Source organism: Peromyscus californicus, unplaced genomic scaffold (genome assembly GCF_007827085.1).
Source record: "Peromyscus californicus insignis strain IS unplaced genomic scaffold, ASM782708v3 Scaffold_18__1_contigs__length_77618521, whole genome shotgun sequence".
NCBI classification, from domain to species: domain Eukaryota; kingdom Metazoa; phylum Chordata; class Mammalia; order Rodentia; family Cricetidae; genus Peromyscus; species Peromyscus californicus.
The window spans coordinates 105,798-130,117 of NW_026294480.1; the positions used below are offsets into that span (position 1 = coordinate 105,798).

Below are 24,320 nucleotides of genomic sequence, written 5' to 3' on the forward strand. Positions count from 1 at the left end.
TGTCTTATTTATTCCCTCTACACCAATAACAGCCATATCTGGGTTACAAGACTCAAGGAAATAATTCAAAATATAAAGTGTTGTGCACAAATATATTCCCTATTTCCTTATTTATTAGTAAAAAAACAAATAAGGAGAAATAAAATGAGAACAACTCATTGTAAACTTAATGAAATAATTCAAAATTATGTTAATAAAGATTGTGCACCAAGAGGAAGAATTTAATCTAATATTAAGTGAAAATTCAGGAAACAATTGTGATTTACTGTAAATTATTGGTTTACTTTTTATGCCATTTAATTCCACCAAAAACTTCAGCTATTTCACTAGAAAAATAGAAATACTGTCTGAATCTGACAAATCAGAGCAAGTTTAGATGAAGGGATGCTAGTCCTAGCTGTTTAGGTTGAAGCCCTACTGCCGTCTATATACCCTAAAAGAGCTGGGATGTTGGGAATCTCCAGCTAGGCACTCCCATTCCACGTTCTGGTCTCACTTCTCCCATTTCAAACCCCTCCCCTCAGAAAGCCGGCCATAGGAGGCTCCTTCCCCAGAGATGCCCCGGACCACGCCTACAGGCTATTTAAGACCTGGCCCATAGAGCTACCACGTGTGCTCTCGTGTTCTGTCTCCCGCCTTCCTGAGAGCCACCGGGGAGTGCTCTGCTTTGCATTGTCCTGTATATTAAATCTGGATTTATTAATTCGGTTTGATTTGGCTTATTGCATCGGGGCAAAGGAACCCAGCAACCAGGGATTTAAAATTTATCATGATCTAAGCAGCTATCAGGATGACAACAGGCCGGGACCTGAACTTCCCAGCAGCTGAAACGAAGAAGAAAGCTTTGGATATTGTTACCGGTTCAGTATCCTGTCTTCTGCGCTGCCCAGTGCCGCTGACCCTGGTCCAGCCACCAAGGGATCATCCCCACCCACTCCAAAAGTCCAGGGCGGTAGCTCCGGCCCATTCTGTGAGACCCAGAGCCCAACAAAATGGTCTCTTACGGGACTGAGGTCGCTGCCCCTAGGATCCCACTTCAATCTCTCCGCATCCTCCGACTCTCTCTGTTTTGGCAAACTCAAAGAACCACCCGAGAAGCACTTTAAAGACATTAGTACCCACTTACCGCTGGAGCAGAGCCCATCAGCAGAGAGGACACCTGACCTCAGAGGTACAGCCACCACTGCGTTTGCAGAGCGCAGGCGTGGTGCGCAGGCGCAGAATTTTCCAAGCCCGACGCCGGTGTGGCGTGGTGCGCAAGCGCAGTCTGTCGCTGAGGCTTGCAGGACTGCGGAGATATGGCCGGCGTTGGAGCAGTTTCGCGGCTTCTTCGCGGGCGGCGCTTGGCGCTAGCTGGGGCGGTGAGTCAGTGCCACGGGATGGCGGGCACCAGGGTGCGCCAGAGCCGAGCGTGCTCCTAATCCCGCCATCCCACCTCAGTTGGGCTGGGACTGGGAAGGTGCAGTGGGCCAGAGCCGACAGCTTTCCTGCGAAGGTCACGACCCCACCGTCGCGGGAGTGGAGTGCGGCCTTCCCTGTCTTGGCCCAGCTGAGTTCTCCAAGGTCAACGGGCGGGAACGGCCTGTGTCCCTCAGGTCTGCCAGTAACAGTTGGTAGCCTGGATGTTGACACTAAGACGTTGAAAGTGATGAGCTTATACGTTTTGTGTAGTGGCCTCAGCTACTGTTTTTAAATATCGGGTGACACTTCTGCACCGTGTATATCCGGTCTTGCGACTACTGTTTTGCATTGGAGTGGAATAGGGACACAGTGCTCCTGAGTTGCAAAGGACCGAGTTGGGTTTCCCAGATCGTCAGATTGTGTCTCAGTGTACTCTTTGACGATGACATAGTATGCGTCAGATTTCTAGGGTTTTATTAAAGCAAACTAAATGAACTGGCCCATCTACCTACTTAATAGTTTAATTACGAAATAAAAACCTCAAGACATTGAACAGTATCGACTTGCATTATGCCTATAATTATGGCTGCAATTGTCTCCTTTCTGAAATAGATATTAAACATTAGGTTCAATTAAATGTTTAAGGGTTAGTTGGCAGTTATCCTTGCAAGACCAGAAGGCATTTTCAAATATTGATAATTTCTGTGATTTGTATTTACTGCCATAGACTCCCACCTCCACCTCTATCCCTTGGGTTCTTAAAACACTACAAGGTGGGTGTTAGGTACTGATCACTGAAGCCTTTTACAGGAAATAGCAGATTAATAACCTGTAATTATAACAGAATTGTATCGGAAATGTGTGAATACACTCCACCCCCAGGATTCAGTCCACTCACTCAGGAAAAAAATATGGAGAAAGCTTTTTAATGATAGTCTGAGTCCAGTCTGGCTAATGCCCAAAAAGGAGCCAGTCAAGAACAGAAGATTTTACTAACTTGTATACACCTTAGGTTTATGCATTCCACATATGTTGACATCCTTAAATCCCTTTCAGGTCCCAGATCCAGTTTCCACTTTGACCAATTTAGACAGACAGGAGACTGCATAAGTCTGGCCACTTATGCAGGTGGGAGATTTACACAGCAAAGATATTCCACATTGTCTGAATTATTTTTAAGTACACTGTATTGTTCTTTTCCAAATAGTTGTTGCCTATTGCCATCTTGTCTAGCCAGTAGAATTAGGCTTTTCTTACTTAAAGATGGTTGTCACTCTGGGCTGCTTCCTAGAATTGCCTATTAGAGGAATGTTCTCTGATAGAGAAATGGGCCTAATGGTTGTAAGTTGGGTTGTCTCCTTTGTTATGGGAATGGAGTCTAGTGGTTGGTCAGTCCTGGTGAAGAAATATTTATATTCTAGAATCCTTAATTTTACTTATCTGTAACAGGACTGGCTAGTATACTCATATCTTTGGGGTATTTTGAAGGCAGCACTTCCTTAGCTAAATACTATTTTGTGTCTTAATGTCTCTTAAGCAAGTCTATTAATAGTCTATTAATAAATCCTTTATAACATCAATTCTACCACTTCAAGTTTCTTCTACATCAATATGTCCTCACCTTAGGCTATGACTTTTATTCAGACTAGAGTAGAATTACAGTTGAAAGTGAGAATAAAACTAAGCATGTGAGATCAAGCTGCATAACTCTTTCCTTTCATAGGGGCTTGATTGGAAGCCTTTTTTTTTTTTTGTCCCCCAAACTTTAATTGAATCATGTTAGCTGCGAGCATTTTACCTTCTTTGTCATGGCTCTCCCTAACTATTCTGTGGTTAAGTACTAGGAAACGGGATAATAAGATAGAAAAAACAGAATTGACCCTCAAGTGAAGCCTGTCAGAATATGGTTTTAAAAAAGTCTTCATGAGGATGGCTGTTCCTGTAGAAATTCTGCCCTCAAACTGAATATTTGTTGGCATTTAAAGTTGTTTTTTTCATGAAGAATTTGAGTTTACAAAAGAACAGAATCAGGTTAGCAGAAAAAGAAATTTGTGACCACCAACTGAGAAATGCTGAAGAAAGAATTGTTTTGTTCTGTCTATTAATAATAATAGCTATTAGCTATTCTGTATTGACAAATGCTTTCAAGTTGTCAGCTCATCAAATTTGTTTTGCCTTTGGTTGGCTGATATGACTTATAAACATTTGAAATTGTTCAGTTCATAGGCAAAGTAAGAACAGGAACAGCTCCCTTTTGTAAAGTTTTTTAAATTCTTAGGAAAAATATATGAAACATTATGGTAGAATAAATCTTTTCTTTAAATGAATTGTTTTGAATGTTTTAATGGTATATGTAGAATTACATGAGTTAGTTAGGCCTCTGTAATCACACCATTTTGTTTGGTGTCTCAGGATCATCATAGAACCAGTGACATTCAGTTCTGTATTTTGTTTGTTATTCCTGGCTCGTTTGTAGACTTGTGACTTAGCATTTATTCACGACCAGAATTTTAATCTCAATTTGGAGTTTCTCAGGAATTTTCCTCAAAGATCTTTAGATAGTAGAGTAAGTGTACAATATAGGTCCATAGTTCCCACTGGCCTTCAGTTTTTCTGTGTTGTTTGTGAGAATTTTGTGGGACAACCTCTGAAAGTTTGAACTGTAATCATCTAAGAGTCAGGGATACCTATCCCTACGAACTGTATTTTAAGCATCTCTACTTAAAAAATAATGAAAATTTAAAATCTTACTACATTTATTTGTGTGCGTTCACACACAGTGTATAGAAGACAACTTGGAGGTATGGCTTCTCTCCTACAGTGTGGATAGATCCTGGGGAATCAAGCTTAGGTCCTCAGACTCAACAAGAAGCATCTTTGCCCCACGGAAACATCTGACTGACCTTAAAAGCTGAAATTCTTAATGAAAATAATCTCACAATTTTTTTTAATCATTGAGATTTAAAAAGATTTAAGCTGGTAGCACACACCTTTAATCCCAGCACTCAGGAGGCAGAGCCAGGCAGATCTCTGTGAGTTCAAGGCCAGCCTGGTCTACAGAGTGAGATCTAGGACAGGCATCAGAACTACACAGAGAAACCCTGCTCGAAAAACCAAAAAAAAAAAAAAAAAAAAAAAAAAAAGAAAAAGATTTATAAATAAAAAGGAATAAACTTCTGTTTAGTAATGGAAATAATTTCTAAATTGTGTCATTTTGCACTAGTATTTACCTCCATTTCTATGTTTTCTGAATGATAAGAGAGACTTCAATTCACTTTTTACGTCCCCTCCTAGTACCAGCCATTTCTAGGTCTTCATTGGGTGATTTTATAATTGCAAGGGTTGTTCAGAAGATGATATGTAATCTTCAACTGATTAGACACTTAACTTATTGAGGTACTTTGCTTCTTGGGGATAATTGCTTCCCCAACTTCCTTCATGAGAACATCTGTCCTACTGGACAAAGTATAAGTGGACTTTTTGTTACTGTGTAGGTAAATTTCCTCATTCATGTTCATGTTTCCAAATTAGAAAATGTCTCAGTGAATAAGAACACTTGCTGTGAAAGCAAGAGGACCTGAGTTCTAATCTCCAGTACCCACATAAAAACCAGACATAGCCAGTTGTGTTTGTAACTCCCGTTCTGGGACATGGAGACAAGTGTATCTTGGGAGTTCACTGGCTGGCCAGCCTAGCTGAAATTGTGAGCTTCAGGTTAATTGAGACTGTCTCAAAAAATAAGATGGAAACCCAGCAAGATGGTTCTGTGGATAAAGGTGCTTGCTGCACAAGTCTGATGACCTAAAGTTTGATCCCTAGAACCCATGATAGACAGAAAGTAGAGAGTGATCAAGAAAGACACAGCACCTTCCTCTGGTTTTTGTGTGTACACACACACACACACACACACACACACACACAGACACAGGCCACCTCTTAACCAACTATGAAATAATTAAAAAAAAAAAAGGTTAAAAAATGTGTCTTCCCTAGTAGTGCATTCCTTTAATATCAGCACTCTTGAGACAGAAGCAGGTGGATCTCTGAGTTCAAGGCCAGCCAGGCTACACAGTAAGACCTTGTATCAAAAACTAAGTAAATAAGTGTAAATGTTAGGACCTACCATGACTTGAGGCCCTCCAACTTACAAAGAAGTTACTCATTTTATGTTGCCAGATTTTTCTCTGCTCCCCCCTTACTTGTCTTACATATTTTTTTTCAAGTCTCATAATAAGAGAGATTCAAAAACATGGAATTCTTAAGATCATTTGTGAGCTCCCCTTTTTTAATTGCTAAGTGTACCTAACTACCTAGAACTGTTCCTTAGGATATGTCCAAGTCTCTTCACTATATTTTGATCTATTAAAATAGAGCAAGTAGAATGGAAAATGTATTCCCTTAATGGCTGACTGGATTCACACTGGACTGATTTCACTGGCACTAGGTTTTCTGAGTATATGTTTATCTTAATATCGGGGAGTTAATAGAGGTTTTCAGAGAAGGCCAGGGACAACAAGTCAGGGAGAACAGGCCTGACCCATGAGAGGGGGTGTGGCTAAAGTCTTGGTATATAGGGTAAAGAAATCATTGATTCATTCCTAAGCTTAAAACTTACCTGTTTCCCCTGGAGGAGATGGGAAGGGGGGTGCTGGGGGGAAGGTGAGGGGGACGGGAGCGGGAAGAACAAAAAAAAAAAAAACTTACCTTGTTTCAATAAGCAGTAGTCTGTTCTAGAGTATAAGTCTCCCAGTACACCATCTAGTTCATTTTTTTAGAACCAAAATTCTTGAAGGACATTCAGAGAGCCAGTATGCAAAGGGTTAAGATGGAACCAGTAAAAATACTTCACTATTTGCAAAATATAGCAACACAGGTTTCTTTGCCATTCTTCGTTGAGTTACATAGATTAATATAGTGCAAAGCAAGTGTCAGTAGTAGCATTCTGTTAAGAAACAGGCTTTTTTGGAAAAGGCCTTTCCTAGAATGCCAAGTCAGAGTAGAGGGGACGAGACTCAAGTCCTTGCCCCCAGGTCTGTCTTTCAGGATTCCAGGTAAACTTTTAGAAGAATGAGAGCAACTGGGTACATAGGAAGTTTAGCAATTTAGAAAGAGAATTTTAATTCCTTCCCCTCTGTTTGTATTCCTTCAAGACCCTAACACCATTTATATCTCTGCAGCGGCCAGCAACATTCCAAACACAGACCTGTAGCTTTCACTTCACTGTTGGTGAGAGTAAGAAGGCATCTGCCAAAGTTTCAGATGCGGTAAGTTCATTGCTCAATTGTAAACAACTTTTCTCTTTCGTTTTTGTTTTTTCAAGACAGGGTCTCACTATGTAGCTCTGGCTGTCCTAGAACTCACTATGTAGACCAAGCTGGCCTTGAACTCACAGAGATCTGCCTGACTCTGCTAGGATTAAAGGTGTGTGCCATTATGTCCAGGTTGTAAACAATTTTTCTTTGCTTTGAACGATAGTAATCTATAATCATTTTAATATATTTGAATATTGCCCATATTTAAAAAAAGGTTTTCTTGGGTATTGATTGCATGAGCAAATGTGTGTAGTGCAATACTTACAAAAATACTTACGTAGATAGATACTGACATTTTTGCTGGCAAATCTTTATCTAAACTAAACTCTAAATGCAAGTAAAGTAACAATATAAGAAAATACAAGGGAACTGTATATGCTGTGATGGACAGTGGGATCCCTGCACAAAATAAGACTGTGTTAGCTACTGGAGTTGAAGTTCCTTTGTATTTAGCCTGTTCTGCTTTCTGTCTTAAAAAACCTGAACATTGTTTACAAGTTCTTATCATATGAGCTAGCAAGAGTTACAGAATATTCTTGATAATTTTTCAGTGATAAATCTACCCACACAGAACCTGCCCCTAAATATAGGCCTGAAATATAGTTGTGGTCTGCCCCCAGGAAAACTGAAATGTGTTGATTTAAACAAAAGCAACATTGTTTTCAAGAAAGACTTGTACACCACAGGTGGAGAAACATTATCTGTGCATGGTTAGTTTCCTGTAGATAAATGGATATGGTTGTGAACAGGAGTAAAAACACTGAGAAAAAGATATAATTAGAGCTCATTGTATTGATGTTTTCTTCTGCTTTTATTCTTCCTTGCTTTGGTAGCAGAATAGAAAGATGGGAATCTTAATAATTTTAAGTGCTCTCAAAATCTCTCTGGGTTTGTTTGTTTGTTTTGTTTTTAAAGCTAGGCGTTGGGGAGCAGAGGCAGGAAGATGGTGAATTTTGAGCCAGCCTGAGTAAGATGTCTGTCTTAGTTAGGGTTTCTTTGCTGCGACGAAACACCATGACCGAAGAGCAAGTTGGGGAGGAAAGGATTTATTAGGCTTACACTCCAGTATTGCTGTTCATCACTGAAGGAAGTCAGGACGAGAACTCAAAACAGGACAGGCTGTGAGTTCGAGGCCAGCCTGGTCTACAAATTGAGTTTCAGGAAAGGTGCAAAGCTACACAGAGAAACCCTGTCTCGAAACACCCCCTCCACCCACCCCCCAAAAAAAGAGAGATTATGGTAACTCCTTTGTCACTTTTGCCAGGCAGCGGTGCTGCACGCCTTTAATCCCAGCACCCGGGAGGCAGAGGCAGGTGGATCTCTGTGAGTTCAAGGCCAGCCTGGGCTACAGAGTGAATTCCAGGACAGGCTCCAAAGCTACACAGAGAAACCCTGTCTCGAAAAATAAAACAAACAAACAAAAAACAGGACAGGATCCTGGAAGCAGGAGCTGATGCAGAGGCCATGGAAGGGAGCTGCTGACTGGCTTGCTTCCCCTGGCTTGCTCTGGCCACCTTTTTATAGAACCCAGGACCACCAGCCCAGAGATGGCACCACTCACCCTCCCCCATTAATCACTAATTGAGAAAATGCCTTACTTATAGCTGGATCTCAAGACATTTCCTCAGCTGAGGCTCTTTCTTCTGATCACTCTAGCTTGTGTCAAGTTGACAGACAAAACCACCCAGTACAATGTCTCAAAAAAAAAAATTTAATTTTGTTGGGGTGGTGGGAACAGGCCTTCTTTTGTCCATAAAATCTGATTGCTGGTCCATTGTTCCTAACACACTTCAACACCAAGAATACATACTCATTCCAGAACAGGATTGAGGCTCTCTGTGTATAGCAGCTGTTTTTTCCTTTGATTATTTTGTAATTATAGTCTTAATATTTTATGAAGTTGAATGTGTAATGAACAGCTGAATTTCCTTTTCAGATTTCTACTCAATACCCAGTTGTGGATCATGAATTTGATGCTGTGGTGGTAGGCGCTGGAGGGGCAGGCTTGCGAGCTGCATTTGGCCTTTCTGAGGCAGGGTTTAATACTGCCTGCCTTACAAAGCTCTTTCCTACCCGATCACATACTGTTGCAGCACAGGTAAGAAAAAAGGCCTCTTTCAATGCCTACAGATCTTGCACAGCACCACTCCTCCTATAAGACGAATTCTTGCCTTCTCATCAAGCTCCAGCCACAGTTGTTGTCATCTAATCTATCATTCATTCTCACTTTACTGCTTGTAATCTCTTCCTCGGGACCATTCTGGGTCGGCACCTTATTGTTATTCTCACATGTGGGTCTTTTCTAGCTCTCCTGACTTCTGTTTGCTCCACAGTTCTTCCTGGTAGCAAATATGTTTGCACAGGCCAGATCTTAAGTTTAGTCAGCTTTTTTTTTTTTTTTTTTTTTTTTTTTTTTTATCACTGAGACAAATACCTGAGATATAAGCTTAAAAGAAGAGAGACTTATTTTGATTTATAGTTTCAGAGATTTCAGCCATGATCATTTGGCTGTGCTTTTTGGGCCTGTGGCAGCACATTATATCACTGAAGGGGCATGTGGCAGAAGATGCTGCTTGCTTCATCTCAAGGCAGCCAGGAAGTAAGAAGTGAGGAGAAGGCAGGGTGCTATATCCCCTTCATGGGCATGCCCAGTGGCTTAAATTCTTTTCATTAGGCCCTGCCTCGTAAAAGTTCTCCCATCTACTAATAGCACCATCGCTCCTTTAGCACATGAACCTTTTGGGAGACCTTCAAAATCCACACTATAGTACCTTGCTAAATGTGTATTACATTTGGCTTTGATGGAATGGATGTGAGGAATAGAAAAATATTGGCCTTTGATACTTTCAAGTTGAGAAAAATTACAGTAATTTTTATTCTAGGATCACTAAGTAACACTGATCTTTATATGGTTAGCAAATTCATGTTTGACTATCTTTCCTAGTACCTGGAGTGGTTTTTTCTAAGCCAACAGCAAAGTTAGATGGCTTACAGGAGCTGGGAAAAGCCACCTTAATCTCTGTTGTTGCTAACACAGCCTCTAGTACATGCTTTGTGCACTGAGTTGAATAGGTGGTTTGTAAGCTCAAGAATTAAGACACATTGAGAGAAATCATGATTCAGAAGGAAAAGGAGACCTGAACAGAAGTTGTAGTGTCGTGTTAAGGTAGTGTAGTAGTAACAGAATAGGAGAAAGGAGAAGTTTGGCTACTGGTTATTAAGGAGAATTAGCTAGGAGTAGAGTTCTGGAGATTTCAAAAGATTTGAGAGTTCTCAGAGGACCAGCATTTGTGGCCCTGGTTTTCAGGTAGCAGTAAAGTGATGACTACTATCAGTTATACATTTTTTTTTAAAGTAGTTGTTATATCCTGCTACAAATATGTAACTTAAAGTTTGTTATCAGGATATCTTGGCTTTACAACTGGAGGTGTTGGATAAAAAAGAAAAGAAAGTAACTGTAACCTTTATTCAGTTACCACAAGGTTCTTAGTTCTTCCTGTGACTCCTCCACACTGAAAGATACCATAACTGGGAATACCAAGGCACAGCAGTAGTGAGAAGGGAGGGAATTCAGCTTAGGTCAGCTGGCTCAAAACTTACTGAACAACAATTGGGAAGAAGAGAAGGAAGTAAGATACGTGTATTTATTTCCCCTTCCTATAAAACAGTGTCCAATGTTTTGTACCATATTAAAAAAAAGAAATTTTTAAGTCCCAAAATTGGGTAGCCCTATGCATTTGGTCTTCAGTGAGGGCTCCCTTGCCTACAACATAACATGGTAGATTGCATTATGATGAGTTCTTATGAGAGGAAGAAGTCATATGACCAGACAAGAAACCAAAAAATGGGAGGGGTTAGTCTTGCTTTTTTTTTTTTTTTTTTTTGCAGGAACACATATAGGAACTATCTAAAGTTCAGTAAAAACTACTTTAATTCCTCTCAAGGGTACAAATTCCCCAAAGCCTAACATATACTCAAAGGTTCCACCATCTTTTAATACCTTTACACTGTAGATTGTGTGTCCCTCCAATACATGAACCATTGAGAAACCATCAAGTCATACCAGGGTGCCTTTCCCTTGTAAAAAGAAGATTATCTAAAAAGGATGAATTGAAATATAAGTTGGAAGCTGGATGTAGTGGCACATGCCTTTAATCTCTGCACCAAAGGAGGCAGAAACAGGCAGGCAGAGCTCTGAGTTCAAGGCCAGCCTGGTCTACAAAGAAAATTCCAAGCTAGTAAGGGTTACACAGTGAGACTCTGTTTCCAAAAAAAGAAATATAAGGTGAAAGAAGGAAAGAGATTTGTCCCAGTGCTACCATATTTTGTGATTCTAAGGGGTAAGATAGAGTGATACTCACAAACAGCTAAAGAAACCTGTGGTGGTATTGTGTTCCCCAAAATATTGTGCACCCTAATAAATTTATCTGGGGTCAGAGAACAGACAGCTACTAGATACAAAGGCTAGAAAATGGTGGCACTCACACCTTTAATCCTAGCATTCCAGAGACAGAAATCCCTCTGGATCTCTGTGAATTCAAGGCCACATTGGAAACAGCCAGGCGTGGTGACACACGCCTTTAATCCCAAGAAGTGAGTCTTTAATCCCAGGGAGTGATGGCAAAAACAGAAAGATATATAAGGCGTGGAGACCAGAAACTAGAAGCATTTGGCTAGTTAAGCATTTGGCTGGTTAAGCTTTCAGGCTTCTAGCAGCAGTTCAGCTGAGAGCCATTGGGATGAGGACACAGAAGCTTCCAGTCTGAGGAAACAAGACCAGCTGAGGAATTGGCAAGGTGAGATAGCTGTGGCTTGTTCTGGCTCTGATCTTCCAGTGTTCACCCCAATAACTAGCCTCAGGTTTGACTTTATTAATAAGAACTTTTAAGATTCATGCTACAGAAACCAGAGTTCAGGATTATCTAACTGATTGAGAAGCATATTACTTGATAGGGGGTATTTTAATTCACATACAAGTGCTATTGAGAGCATTTTATCATAAAATTTCTAGACAGACTTGTTGAGTACCTGTATCTGTCAGTTAGATAAGCAATGGATAAGGTATAAGGACCTTTTCCAGTCTTTACAGGCATTGAGATCAAGCAACATCCCCATCACAGATATAAATTAAGCCACCTGTCTAGTCCATGTAGTCAAGAGAAGTTTCATGACTTGGGGCCTGTCTTATTATTCCTTAACCCTCATGAAGAGTCACCACATAAGAAGTCGACTTTCTCTGAATCAGATCTCAGTGAGGAGATGAGCTGCAGAGGCAGTTGCGGGCTCACAGTTAAAGCATGTAAGCAATTCGCATGGTATTTCCAGGGAGGCATCAATGCTGCTCTGGGGAACATGGAAGAGGACAACTGGAGGTGGCATTTCTACGACACCGTGAAAGGATCTGACTGGCTGGGGGATCAGGATGCCATCCATTACATGACAGAGCAAGCCCCTGCCTCTGTGGTCGAGGTAACTGAAGGGAAACTCTTGGTTCATTGTGCATGTATTCTACTTGTAGTAAAAAAGAACCAATGTAAAAATAAAAGAAGGGGCTGGGAATATGGCTGTTGGAGAGTTCATGCCTAGCACAATTGAGCTCTAGGGTCCCATCACTGGTAATAAGGAAGTTTTTCCTGTAACTATTCAGTTCCTTTAACAAGATTTTTTTTTTCCCTGAATGGTTAGTGTTTTCATAGAATATGCTAGTATGGAAGTTTTATATTTCAGGTTTGGTGCAAATTAATCATGAATATTTTGACTTGTTTAAGGTAACATATCTTTGCTTGTTTTGTGTTTCACAGCTAGAGAATTATGGCATGCCATTTAGCAGAACTGAAGATGGGAAGATTTATCAGCGTGCATTTGGTGGACAGAGCCTCAAGTTTGGGAAAGGCGGGCAGGCTCATCGGTGCTGCTGTGTGGCTGATCGAACAGGCCACTCACTCTTGCACACCTTGTATGGAAGGGTGAGGCTGACTTGGGGGTAAAGGAATGGAGCACATAGATGGTTAGGGTTAGGATTAACAGTGAGAATGTTATAGGACAGGAGGCAGTCACTTAAAACAAAAACCAAGACAATAAACAATGTTCTGCTTTGATTGCTGTGACAAAGAGCATAACCAAAAGCAACTTAAGGGAGGAAAGGGTTTATTTCACTTTATAGTTTTAGTCCATTGTGAAGGGATGTCAGGGCAAGAACTTGAGACAGGGACTTCTGGGGAACCCTTGGAGGAACACTGCCTAATGGCTTGTTCCCTATGGCTTGCCCAGCCTACTTTTTTATACACCCCTGGACCACTACACAGGCATGGCACCACACACAATGGGCTTGGCTCCTTTATATCAGTAAAGAAAAAAACCCACAGGCTTGCCTCCAGCCCATTCTGATGGGAATATTTTCTCAGTTGAGGTTCCCTCTTTAATGATTCTAGCCTGTGCCAAATTGACAAAAAGCTAACACAAATAGTAAGGTGTCCTAAGTAAATATTAATCTGAAGTATTGAATAGGTATTGTGAAAAGCTGTCTTTAAAACAGTATGTTATTCTCTGTGTCTGTTTTGGAAACTTGAATTGGTAGTCATTGCTTACCATCTTGCATTTGTGAACCATCACATGTGAAGAAGAGAGAAGTATTTTAATGTGCTTTTATCATCTCTCAGTTCCTGAACTGACTGGTATGTTTTAATACTTCCCTGTTAAACTGGATGAAGTCTTGAGAGACAGGAGTCACTAGATCAGTGGTTCTCAACCTGTGGGTCATGACCCACAAAAGACCATTGGAAAACACATATTTATATTATGATTCATAACAGTAACAAAATTATAGTTATGAAGTAGCAACAAAAATAACTCTATGTTTGGGGTGACCATAACATGAGGAACTGTATTAAAGGGTTGCAGCATTAGGAAGATTGAGAACCAGTATACTAGATAGTCAGCCTACTTTGGCATATCCAGAAAATCAACAGAAAGTAATGACAAGTGGTTAACATGAAAATATTAGAACACTTGTATCTGCCTTTAGGTTGAGTACACTGAAAAAATGTAACAGTATATGCTTGTTTTGTGGTGGTTTTGACCGTTTGCCTAAGCTCAAATCCACCCTTGGTGGCACTGTCCAGGCTGACTCCCCTATGTACAATGGAAATGGGCTTACCTGCACTGCTTACTACCAGCCCCATGTGGCCACTGCAGGTACAGATGTGGAGGAGCTGAATGTTTATATTTTATTAATCAAATAGCCACATGTAGCTAGCAGCTCTTCTGGGTCATGACTCTGTGATCCTTGGGCCTCATTGAGGGTACCAAATTCTTGAGAGTGTTCAGTATTAAATGGAGCCACCGGAGAGCCTAGAGTGCCACCTAAGATTTTGTAGGAATAAGAGTGGTGTTACTAAAATATGAGTAACCCAGAGCCTGTTACATTCTATTTTCTGCATTTTTTGTTGTGAATGTACTGCTAAACATAGGGTGACTTTTTGTGCTTGTATTGCTATCAGTATTGATGCTAATATAAGCTCGTGTAACTTCATTACAAACCCTAGAATTCTTTAAACTTCCTTCAATTTGTTAACAGGACTGGATCAAGTCCTTCACACTGTTTTCATGGTTTAACTATTCACATTTTGAGTGTTGTTGGTTTAATCTTAATCTTACACAGTTTGAAATATGGACTCTTTTTCTTATAGTCTCTGCGATATGACACCAGCTATTTTGTGGAGTATTTTGCCTTGGATCTTTTGATGGAAAGTGGGGAGTGCCGTGGTGTCATTGCACTGTGCATAGAAGATGGGTCCATACACCGAATAAGAGCAAAGAACACTGTTATTGCTACTGGGTAGGATCTGATTTTTCTTTTTTTCTTTTTTTTTTTTTTAACTGTATTTAATTTCTTACAGAAAAATTGAGTTTCAACATTTAGGAGGAGGGTTTATTTGCTTTTTTCTTAAATAAAACTGGTTCAGAAAAAAGGGTCAGACATAGATAGGCCTTTATATCACTTCATGTGGAAGGTAACCTTTCCCAGCCTTGGTACCTTCATCACAATATAGATGTTCTTTGAGCATTGTAGGACAAAATTGGGGGTTATAAAGCATACCCTGCCTGTTCTTACATAAAGAATAAGCCGGTAGAATCACATGGCCTTTTCAGATAAACTTTCCTGCTTCTTGTTTACTATGTATAAGGATTCTTAGAATCAAGAAATACTTTCTGCTTGCATGATGAAAATAAGTAACTTGCACTTGATATGACTTTATTTTAACCATTTTAAAAATTAAGAGCTGAGGGTATATCTCAGTTTTGGAGTATTTGCTTGTCTAGAATACATGTGGTCCTGGATTCAGTCTCTATTACCACCACCATCCTCCCAAAAAAAAGAAAAGAAAGTTTAAATAAATGTTTTTAAATGGATATAGAACCTGAATAGATGTTTTTCCCAGGGCATAGGGGATGCACATGGTCAGCAGGTTTATAAAAGGTGCTCAGCACCATTAAACATCTGGGGAGTTCAAGTAACAGCCACACTTGTGAGGATGGTTAATATAAAGATACAAATAATAGTAAGTGTAGATGAAGATGTAGTGAAAAGGGGGCCAACTGTCTTAGTTTTCTATTGTTTGATAAAACACCATGACCAAGGCAACTTATAAAAGAAAGTGTTAAATCTAGCCTCCAGTTTCAGAGGGCTAGGGTCCATGATGGTTGAATAAAGGAGTAGCTGGATGTTCAATCTTGATCCACTACCATGAGGCAGAGAGTCCAGAGTCTTTTGCAACATGAAAGCCTACCCCCAGTGATACACCTTCCAATCCTTCTCAAACAGTTCCACCAACTGGGGACCAAGCATTCAAATATATGAGCCTATAGAGGCCATTTTTATTTAAACCATCATACTAGGTCAAAGCAGTTACCACACAAATGTGACAATCTACCTGAGTTCGAGCTCTGGAACTTATAATAGAAGAACAGAACAGACTTCTTAAAGTTTTCATCTGACTCTCCACACATGTGCCATGGCAGTGCCTGTGCCCACGCTTACCATATACACTCAATAATAGTATATATTTTTTCTTTTTTTTAACCAAAACAATGGGCTGGAGAGATGGCTCAGAATTAAGAGCTGCTACTCTTGCAGAGGACCTGAGTTCTGGTCCCAGCACTTACTTCAGAAGGCTCATAACTACCTGTAACTCCAGCTCTGAAGTAGCTTCTTTGGGCATTGGCACACATGTTGTATAACTCATACAGACACATATACATAAATAAAATAGATATTTAAAAAAAAAGATATAGAGAAAAGTGGCCCAAAAGACTAAAGACTATTAGGAGTATAAATTGGTAGACATTGTGAAGGTTCCTCAGAAAACTAAAGAAGACTAAGGAGATGGCTTAGTAGACAAGGTACTTGCCACTCACATGAGAATCAGACCTTAGATGGCCAGAACCCACATAAAGCTGAGCAAGTGTTGCCCTGTCTGTAATCCCATGATTTAAGAGGCAGAGTTGGGATTTCCAAGCACAGACTGGCTAGCTAGACTAGCTAGTTGATGAGCTCTTGGCTTAGTTAAGAGACCTTGCTTCAATAAATTAGAGAGCAAACAAGAAAGAAATGTTGCTCAAATTTTAAATTGTCTTATAATTAAAAAACCCAGAGCCAGATATTGGGTTAAATGCTGAAAGATCAGAGAGACAAAGGAACAAACCACTAGAGAAACTTCTCACCACTACGGAATCCTCAGGCCAAATGGAAGGCAAGATCCTGTCTCCACGAATCCTCTGACTGAAAGCTTCTGAGTCCTCAGCTGAAAAAACCTCTAGTTCCCGTCTCCTCACTCCTTATATGCCTTTCTCCGTCCAGCCATAGCACTTGCTTCTTAGTGCTGGGATTAATGGCATGTGTGCTTCCAAAATACTGGTAGCAAAGGCATGAGATCTCAAGAACTGGGATTAAAGGTGTGTGCCACCAAACAGGCTCTGTTTCTCTCCTAGACTGAATCAATCTCATGTAGTCCAGAGTGGATTTGAACTCACAGAGATCCAGATGAATCTTTGCCTCCCAAGTGCTAGGATTAAAGGTGTGTGCCACCACTGCCTGGCCTCTGTGTTTAATCCAGTGGCTGGCTCTGTCCTCTGATCCTCAGGCAAGCTTTATTTGATACACAATGTATCAGCACAAAGATACCCAGTCTTAACATCAGGCGTACATACACACAAACACTTGTAGACATGCAAGCACATCACACTCATACCATTAAAAATAAAAATACCAAAGAGTAAAACTAACATGATGCATCAGTCCCACCATGGCCACATATGTTAAGGGAATAAAGTCAGCATAATAACATTATGAATATATCATCAATGCAAATGTTTGCTGCAGTATTATTCACAGTGGCCAAGATACAGGATTGAATTAGCCAGACTGTCATTGTTACCAGTTTATGCAAGGAAGGGTTTATTTTGACTTACGGTTTCAGCAGGCTCAGTGCATGGTAACATGGATTCATGCATTTAAGCAGGATATTTTAGTGACAAGTATGTGATTTGGCAAAGAGTGAAGACATTAATCCAGGATTGTATATAGAATAAGACATACCCCCCAGAGATCTACTTTCTCTAGTAAGGTTCCATGTCCTAAAGTTTTCACAGTCTCCCAAATAATGCAACTAGCTCTGGACCAAGCCTTTTCAATATATAAACCTATGAGGGACATCTGTATTTAAACAAGAATAGTTTGAGTCATGAGATGAGCAATTTCTGAAACCTGATAGGTAGCATGTTGGCTACAATAATTAATGATTCAGTTGCTAAGAGTCTTAAATGTCAATACCACAAAGAAAGGATAATTATGTAAGGTTATAGATGTGTTAATGAAATTGATTGTGGAAATCAGTTCCTAGTATACATTTATCAGATCATGTGGACATCTTATAAATGTACAATAAAGCTGGGGAAGAAATAATAAAAGAAAAAAACAAATCAAATATTTAAATTTTTTTCATTATAGAAGTAATATATCCTTATCAGGAAAATTCTTTGTAGATAAAGCACAGAGTACCAAATTAAAAAAAAAATACAAAATTCCCCTTCTCTGCCTTCCAACTTCCATCCATCCCATGATAGCAGCATCACAAATGTGGCCTCCCAGTATTGTGTGCTATGTACATACATGCATAGGTCAGAATACAAGCAAGGAGTTCTTAGAGGTTTGTGCCCTAGAGGCTACACTATATATTCTTCTATTTCATAAGAAGATGTTTGGTGTCAACTGATGCTCATAGTCACTGTTTTCTGTTTTCAGGGGTTATGGGCGAACCTACTTCAGCTGCACATCTGCCCATACCAGCACAGGGGATGGCACAGCCATGGTCACCAGGGCTGGCTTGCCTTGCCAGGACTTAGAGTTTGTTCAGTTCCACCCCACAGGTAGGATGGGGTACCTGTCTGGCTCTGGGTTCTTCTGTGTCTTATAAACATGCAATACCTATGCCCTTCTCCTGTCTTGAATCCTGGTTCCATAAAAGCAGTTCATATTTAGTTTTAGGCACCCATGGTTAGAGGGATATGAAATTAGAACAGACCAGACTCCACCTGATGCCAAAGTTTATGTTTGGATTTGGAAGAGGGAAAGAGCTCATTGTGGGAGAAATTAGCTCTTGCTGCCTATCAGAGCCTTGAGTCAGAGGAGAGAGATGGACGGAGATAGAGAATGAAAAAATAAATGTGTTTGTTTCCTTACTGCAATTTTGGTCCAGTGTCACTGGTCCTCTGGATTTCCTGTCATATACTATGTTTAGTACTCCCATTTTTAATGCTTCCTTCACAATATATAAGAAATAAACTACCCAAAGGATGTTACTGAAGCTATAAAAAGTAAAAAGCAAGTGAAATATAAGAACTTCTGTTCTTACTTTTAGAGCATGAGCCCTTTTGGCATAAGAAAAAAAATTCACTTTAAAAATAACACTTATTTTAGCCTCTCCTGTTAAAATTCAGTACTTGACATTCCTTGTTTTTCCTTACATTGAGGGACACAGAGTTATATTAAGAACTCAGACTATATCATGCTCCTCAGGTTTGATTTTGGGCTCTGTGACTTAGATGGGTTACTAAGCTTCAACTTTCTTGTCTCTGAGGATAGCTTCTTATTACCCAGGGCCATCATAGAACTTAAATGAGTGAATGTTTAGGATTAGTACAAGCATAAATATTAACCATTAAAATAATTTGTCAGTTTTGCTGTTTGTGTACTTCAGAAATTTTCCAAGCTTATTTATTCCTGCCTAAACTTTTTACCACATTTCTTGGTATAAAGGTATATTTTGAAAGTCTACTAGCCCAGCAGTGGTGGTGCACGCCTTTAATCCCAGCACTCTGGAGGCAGAGGCAGGTGGATCTCTGAGTTCAAGGATAGCCTGGTCTACAGAGCGAGTTCCAGGACAGGCTGCAAAGCTACACAGAGAAACCCTGTCTCGAGAAAAAAAAAATTAAGTCTACTAAACACATATGATATGTATTAAGATATGGGTTAGAGCCTTATGGGTGAGCTACCCTTCCTGGGTCTGTTGTGCTTTCTGATTCATCACTGCTCCTGTCACACATACCTCCTACTTGACTTTTCTTACTGAGTTTAATGCTCTTTGTGTCTCTTTTCCCCAAAAAATGGTTTCTAAAAAAGGATTTAGCCATTTGAAATAGCTACCTATTTATTTATTTATACGCATTTAATCACCTGAATTTTGACAGGTATATATGGTGCTGGCTGTCTCATCACAGAAGGATGCCGTGGAGAGGGAGGTATTCTCATCAACAGTCAAGGTGAAAGGTTCATGGAGAGATATGCCCCTGTTGCCAAGGACCTGGCATCTAGAGATGTTGTATCTCGATCCATGACTATGGAGATCCGTGAAGGAAGGTTTGTGATTCCCCTCCAGGGATGCATGAGTGTAGGCAGGCGGACGAATATGTGTCCTCTTCTTTTCTCTTTGGTAGCCGTTAGGTAACATCTATGTATTTTAGCACTTTACCTTTGCAGACAGGCACCCCTGCACCTACCTACAAGGATAAAGCTACCCCATTATTTTCTGGCTAACATCTGTTAGTTGGTGATATTTCCCTAAAGACCTACGTTTTGAGAATCATCTTCACATCAATATGTGTAAAAGTAAGCATATCATGTGCTCACGGTCTGAGAGTGAGACTCACACACCCAGCTAATACTCATAAGCCTCATGAGTTAGGTTGTCGGTCACTATCTCCAGGTGTCTTGGCAGGTAACCTTCAGGGCTTGTGTGTTGCTTGTCCTTTGGTGAAATTACTTTAGACTCTCAGGGCCCAACCCTGTTACTTAATGCAGGGACTTATGTGGGTTTGACACTTTGATTTAAAATAGAGGAGTCTGATGGGAGACTTTGTAACACATTTACCAAGGAAAACATAGGAAATCATGATACCCAAGATGAGAATGTGACTTTGGTGAGTACAGGTTTCTATTCTTGCTTGTGTCCCTGTACAGAATTGTTCCTGACACACTGTAGATGATTAAAAAAATACTTGAAAGGGAAAAAAATAATGAGATGCCGACCATAGATGAAGGTGAAATTTTCCTCAAGATCAAGGATTGTTGAGGCCCACATACTTCAGTGATTTTAGTTGGCTCTTACTGGTCTTTGCCTCACGGTACAGTGTTGTATTTGCAGAGGCTGTGGCCCGGAGAAAGATCACGTCTACCTGCAGTTGCACCATCTGCCCCCTGAGCAGCTGGCTACACGTCTGCCTGGAATTTCAGAGACGGCTATGATCTTCGCTGGCGTGGATGTCACTAAGGAGCCTATCCCTGTCCTCCCCACTGTGCATTACAACATGGGTGGGATTCCCACTAACTACAAGGGACAGGTGATGGTGACAAGCCCACCTCACAGAAATCCTTTCAGGGCTTAAAGGCATAGAAGCAAAACCAGGCTTTTTTCCCTCCAAAGTGCAGTGTGTTTAGTAGTTTAAATTATAAAATGCCATTCCTGCTAGGCAGTGAGAGGCTAGGTTATGTTCCTGGGTTTACTTCTACTTGGTAACAACCAATAGCATGTTAATTCCCCTATAGCTATAATACTATACACTTTTCCATTTTACAATTGCTTTTCTAAATAATCTGATACTTTTATGGTGACCTTATAAATAGGTGATCTATATATACAATTGATACTTGGGTTATGAGCAATTCACAAATGCTTATCAGCTGGTCCTTCTGCTTCGAACTCCTGTCAGGACAAAGGGTAGGGATTACTACCCCAGTTCATAGATGATCCTCAGTTTTTTCTCTTCCCTTTAATGTTCCATCACCTGCCACAATCCTTAGTCAGATCAGGTGGTGACTGAGACTCTGAGGAACCCCAACCATCTTTGACCTGCTTGTAACAAACACCAAGAGTTCAGGAGCAAAAGGAGAACTGGGGATATACTAAAAAGAGTGAACTAGAGAAGATGCAGTCTTTACTTTTTCTATGTCAGGTGTGGGAAGTATGCTAGGGAAGCAGGCACATGGAACCATAGGCGTTTTTGAAGCCTCATCTGAAATATTCCTGCAGGTGCTGAAGCATGTGAATGGACAGGATCAGATTGTGCCTGGCCTGTATGCCTGTGGGGAAGCTGCCTGTGCTTCAGTGCATGGTGCCAACCGACTTGGAGCAAATTCCCTATTGGACCTCGTAGTCTTTGGCCGAGCCTGTGCCCTGAGCATTGAAGAATCTTGCAGACCTGGTATGTGTTCTCTTCCAGCCTTCAAGCTATTTTAGAAGATTCCATAGTTTTTGTTGCTGGAAATTTGCTTAGTGCTCAAAGAGGAACTCTGTTTTTTCTCATAGAAACAGATTGTGTAGGTATTAATGTTGAGACTAGACTCTCGGGAATCTTAATAGTCAAGAAGGTAAGGGATTTGGGTCACTTTTTTTTTCTTTTTTTTTAAGACATGGTTTCACTATATAGCTCTGGTTGGTCCAGAACTCAACTTATCAGCCAAGCTGGCCTTGAACTCATATCCAGCTACCTCTGCTTCCTGAGTGCTGTGTACACCCTCATTTATGGCTTGGTTTTTTTTTTTTTTTTTAGTCATTGTGTCCTTAAAAGACACTATTAAGAAATTGGTATTTTGAGGGGAAGTTGATTACATATTATTTACCTGTTATAAATTTCTTTTGCATTGAAATATTTTTAATAGTAAAAATAAATCTGTGACTTCTTGATAATTATAGAAAAGTGTTTGTCTGTTTTCAAAACAAGATATAATGGAATTTCATTAATAAAGGGATGACATAAGCCTCTGCCCCTCAGGGATAGAATGAATTTCAGTTGATGTCTTCTTATGGTAGCTTAAAACAATGTGTAAAAGGAAAGCGTGCCTTGTGTTGGAGTATAGTTCTGCTTGCCGAGACCAGAACCACGAGTTTACTAGACTCTAACCCCCAAGAAGCCTTCATTGTAGCTGTTTTGTCTATTTGCTCAGAAGAGCAGTGTGAGAGGACATCTCAGGAGGAGGAGGATAGAGACTCTCCCTGTTACATCCATTACTCTTTCCTCTTGTTAATTGTAGGTGTAAATTGTACAGTTTATATAGTGGATGTTTTATGAAGAACAGTAGTGATAACATAGAAACTAGCACTTTCTTGCCTCACTGGTAAATAGAAAGATGTGGGTCATCAGTTTTATATCTTGCATCTTCACAGTTCTAGTCATGCCACAGTACAAGCTAGGATGTAAAGACAATTTCTGGTCCTTAGTGCTGGCCAGCTGCACAGACAAGGTTCAGAGTATCTTCTCTGACACCAAAAGTAGGTTTTTGTTAGCCTTGTACTTAGCATTGAGGATCAAAATCACTTCTCCTAGAGCAATGTAGAGATTCAGGTGCCCTGCTTTGAGAATGAGAAAAAGAAAGTTTTATAAGAATATCATATGTATTTATATGCAGAGGTTCTGCAAATACATGTTAAGATTTGTTTTAAACTCAGTGATAAAAAGAACAAAAGTCAATACTCAACAACATCTCAGACAGGGCACTTAGAGTAAGACTCAAAAGGCTGCACATGTGATTTTAATTCTGGAAATAGCAAACTGTAAGAAAGAAACAGACTTTGGCTGCTAGGCTGTCCTAGTGCTGGTTGTACTTAAATACAATTCTGTTTGCCCAAACCTGAAAAACTCTACTGAGAAAACAAGAACAACAAAAGGCAGCAAATTCACTATGTCTTTAATTCTTTAATTTTAAAAATGAAAAGGTTTGTAATATTTTACCCCAGAGGGTAACAGCCTAATATTTTTAAAGTATAAGCTGGGCTATCCTGTTTATGGTAGTGTTGAAAGTTATAAACATGTACACCACAAGAAAAGTCAGTTTTACTGAGTGATTGTTTTTTTAAACACTAAAAAGGAGCCAGGCGCACACACACCTGTAATTTGAATACTCAGAAGGCTGAGGTAAGAAGATTGTTAGTTCAAGGCTGATCTGGACTGTATAGTTCAGATTATAGTTCCTGATTATCTCAAGACAAAAAAGGGAAATGAACTAGTTACATGCCTGGGAGGACACATAAGAACCAGTTCCCTAGTTTCCTTGGAGAAGAGGTGGCCGAAAGCAGCTGTTGCCTGCTTTTCTTGAATAGAAAATGCCTATGCCACCTAAAACACTTTTTAAATACCTCAGAACTTTTTTTGGGGGGGAAGGACTGTTTGATTTTTGCAGGGGGCCAGTGTAGTACAGGGTATCAAACCTGGGGCCTTACCAGTGCTAGCCAGTACTCTACTTCTAAGTTGTACCCCTGCCTAAAAGTCATGATCTAGTTAAAAGGGCACAAGAGTTAAGACCAGCAGGCAGCTTTTTGAGTCACACAGGATAGCCACCTGTTTATCCTTTCATGGGAAAAAGTGGGAAGCTGACCCCTCACTATCTCAAGGGTATCCAGTTTACTTACTAGAGTAACAACAATTCTGATTACATAGAAGTCTCTTAGTTTCAAAAATGGTTACCTACTATGTTGGAATATTTTTGTTTATATGTTCTTAAAAATTGACTCTTGGAATAACACACACCTTTAATCCTAGCACTCGGGAGGCAGGGGTAGGCACAGCTCTGTAATTTTGAGGCCAGCCTGGTCTACAGGTGGACAGCCAGGGTTATTACACGGAGACTCCCTGTCTGAAGAACAACAAAGACAACAAAATTGACTCTGGGTCAGTATCTTATACCTTAGCTTGGTGCCAAGACAATGTTGACTCAGATTACTTCTATGCTTTCCAGACTCCTGGAATGGCTATGATGTAATTTGAGTGGTATTTTAGTCTTTCCTTTTTCCCTAAGTGATTTTGAAAGTTAAATTCTGGCTTTCTTTTAAGGAGATAAAGTTCCTCCAATTAAAGCAAATGCTGGAGAAGAGTCAGTTATGAATCTTGACAAGTTAAGATTTGCTGATGGAAGCATAAGAACATCAGAACTACGCCTCAGCATGCAGAAGGTAGGAGTAGACACAGCCACAGCCATCCTGTGTGGGTGCTTGGGGGTTGACAGCAGGAGGACCTGTTCCTCATTTTCCAAGTCAGTACGAAAGTGATCAGGAGCCT

At 40.2% G+C, this 24,320-nt stretch overlaps 2 protein-coding genes across 2 annotated transcripts in view; one reads left to right on the forward strand and one right to left on the reverse strand.

The window, feature by feature from the left end:
* The window catches only part of Ccdc127 (coiled-coil domain containing 127), a 7,810-nt gene extending 6,574 nt beyond the window's left edge, over positions 1 to 1,236 (reverse strand). Inside the window, exon 1 of the mRNA XM_052742873.1 lies at positions 1,127 to 1,236. The gene's annotated coding sequence lies outside the window, so the exon portion shown is untranslated. The remainder of the gene's footprint in view (positions 1 to 1,126) is intronic.
* Sdha (succinate dehydrogenase complex flavoprotein subunit A) overlaps positions 1,229 to 24,320 on the forward strand; it is a 27,992-nt gene continuing 4,900 nt past the window's right edge. Inside the window, exons 1-11 of the mRNA XM_052742871.1 lie at positions 1,229 to 1,361; positions 6,579 to 6,665; positions 8,650 to 8,811; positions 12,039 to 12,182; positions 12,515 to 12,679; positions 14,402 to 14,550; positions 18,016 to 18,140; positions 19,461 to 19,629; positions 20,414 to 20,609; positions 21,299 to 21,470; positions 24,096 to 24,214. Coding sequence (XP_052598831.1) covers positions 1,299 to 1,361; positions 6,579 to 6,665; positions 8,650 to 8,811; positions 12,039 to 12,182; positions 12,515 to 12,679; positions 14,402 to 14,550; positions 18,016 to 18,140; positions 19,461 to 19,629; positions 20,414 to 20,609; positions 21,299 to 21,470; positions 24,096 to 24,214 — 1,551 coding nt within the window. The 5' untranslated portion in view covers positions 1,229 to 1,298. The remainder of the gene's footprint in view (positions 1,362 to 6,578; positions 6,666 to 8,649; positions 8,812 to 12,038; positions 12,183 to 12,514; positions 12,680 to 14,401; positions 14,551 to 18,015; positions 18,141 to 19,460; positions 19,630 to 20,413; positions 20,610 to 21,298; positions 21,471 to 24,095; positions 24,215 to 24,320) is intronic.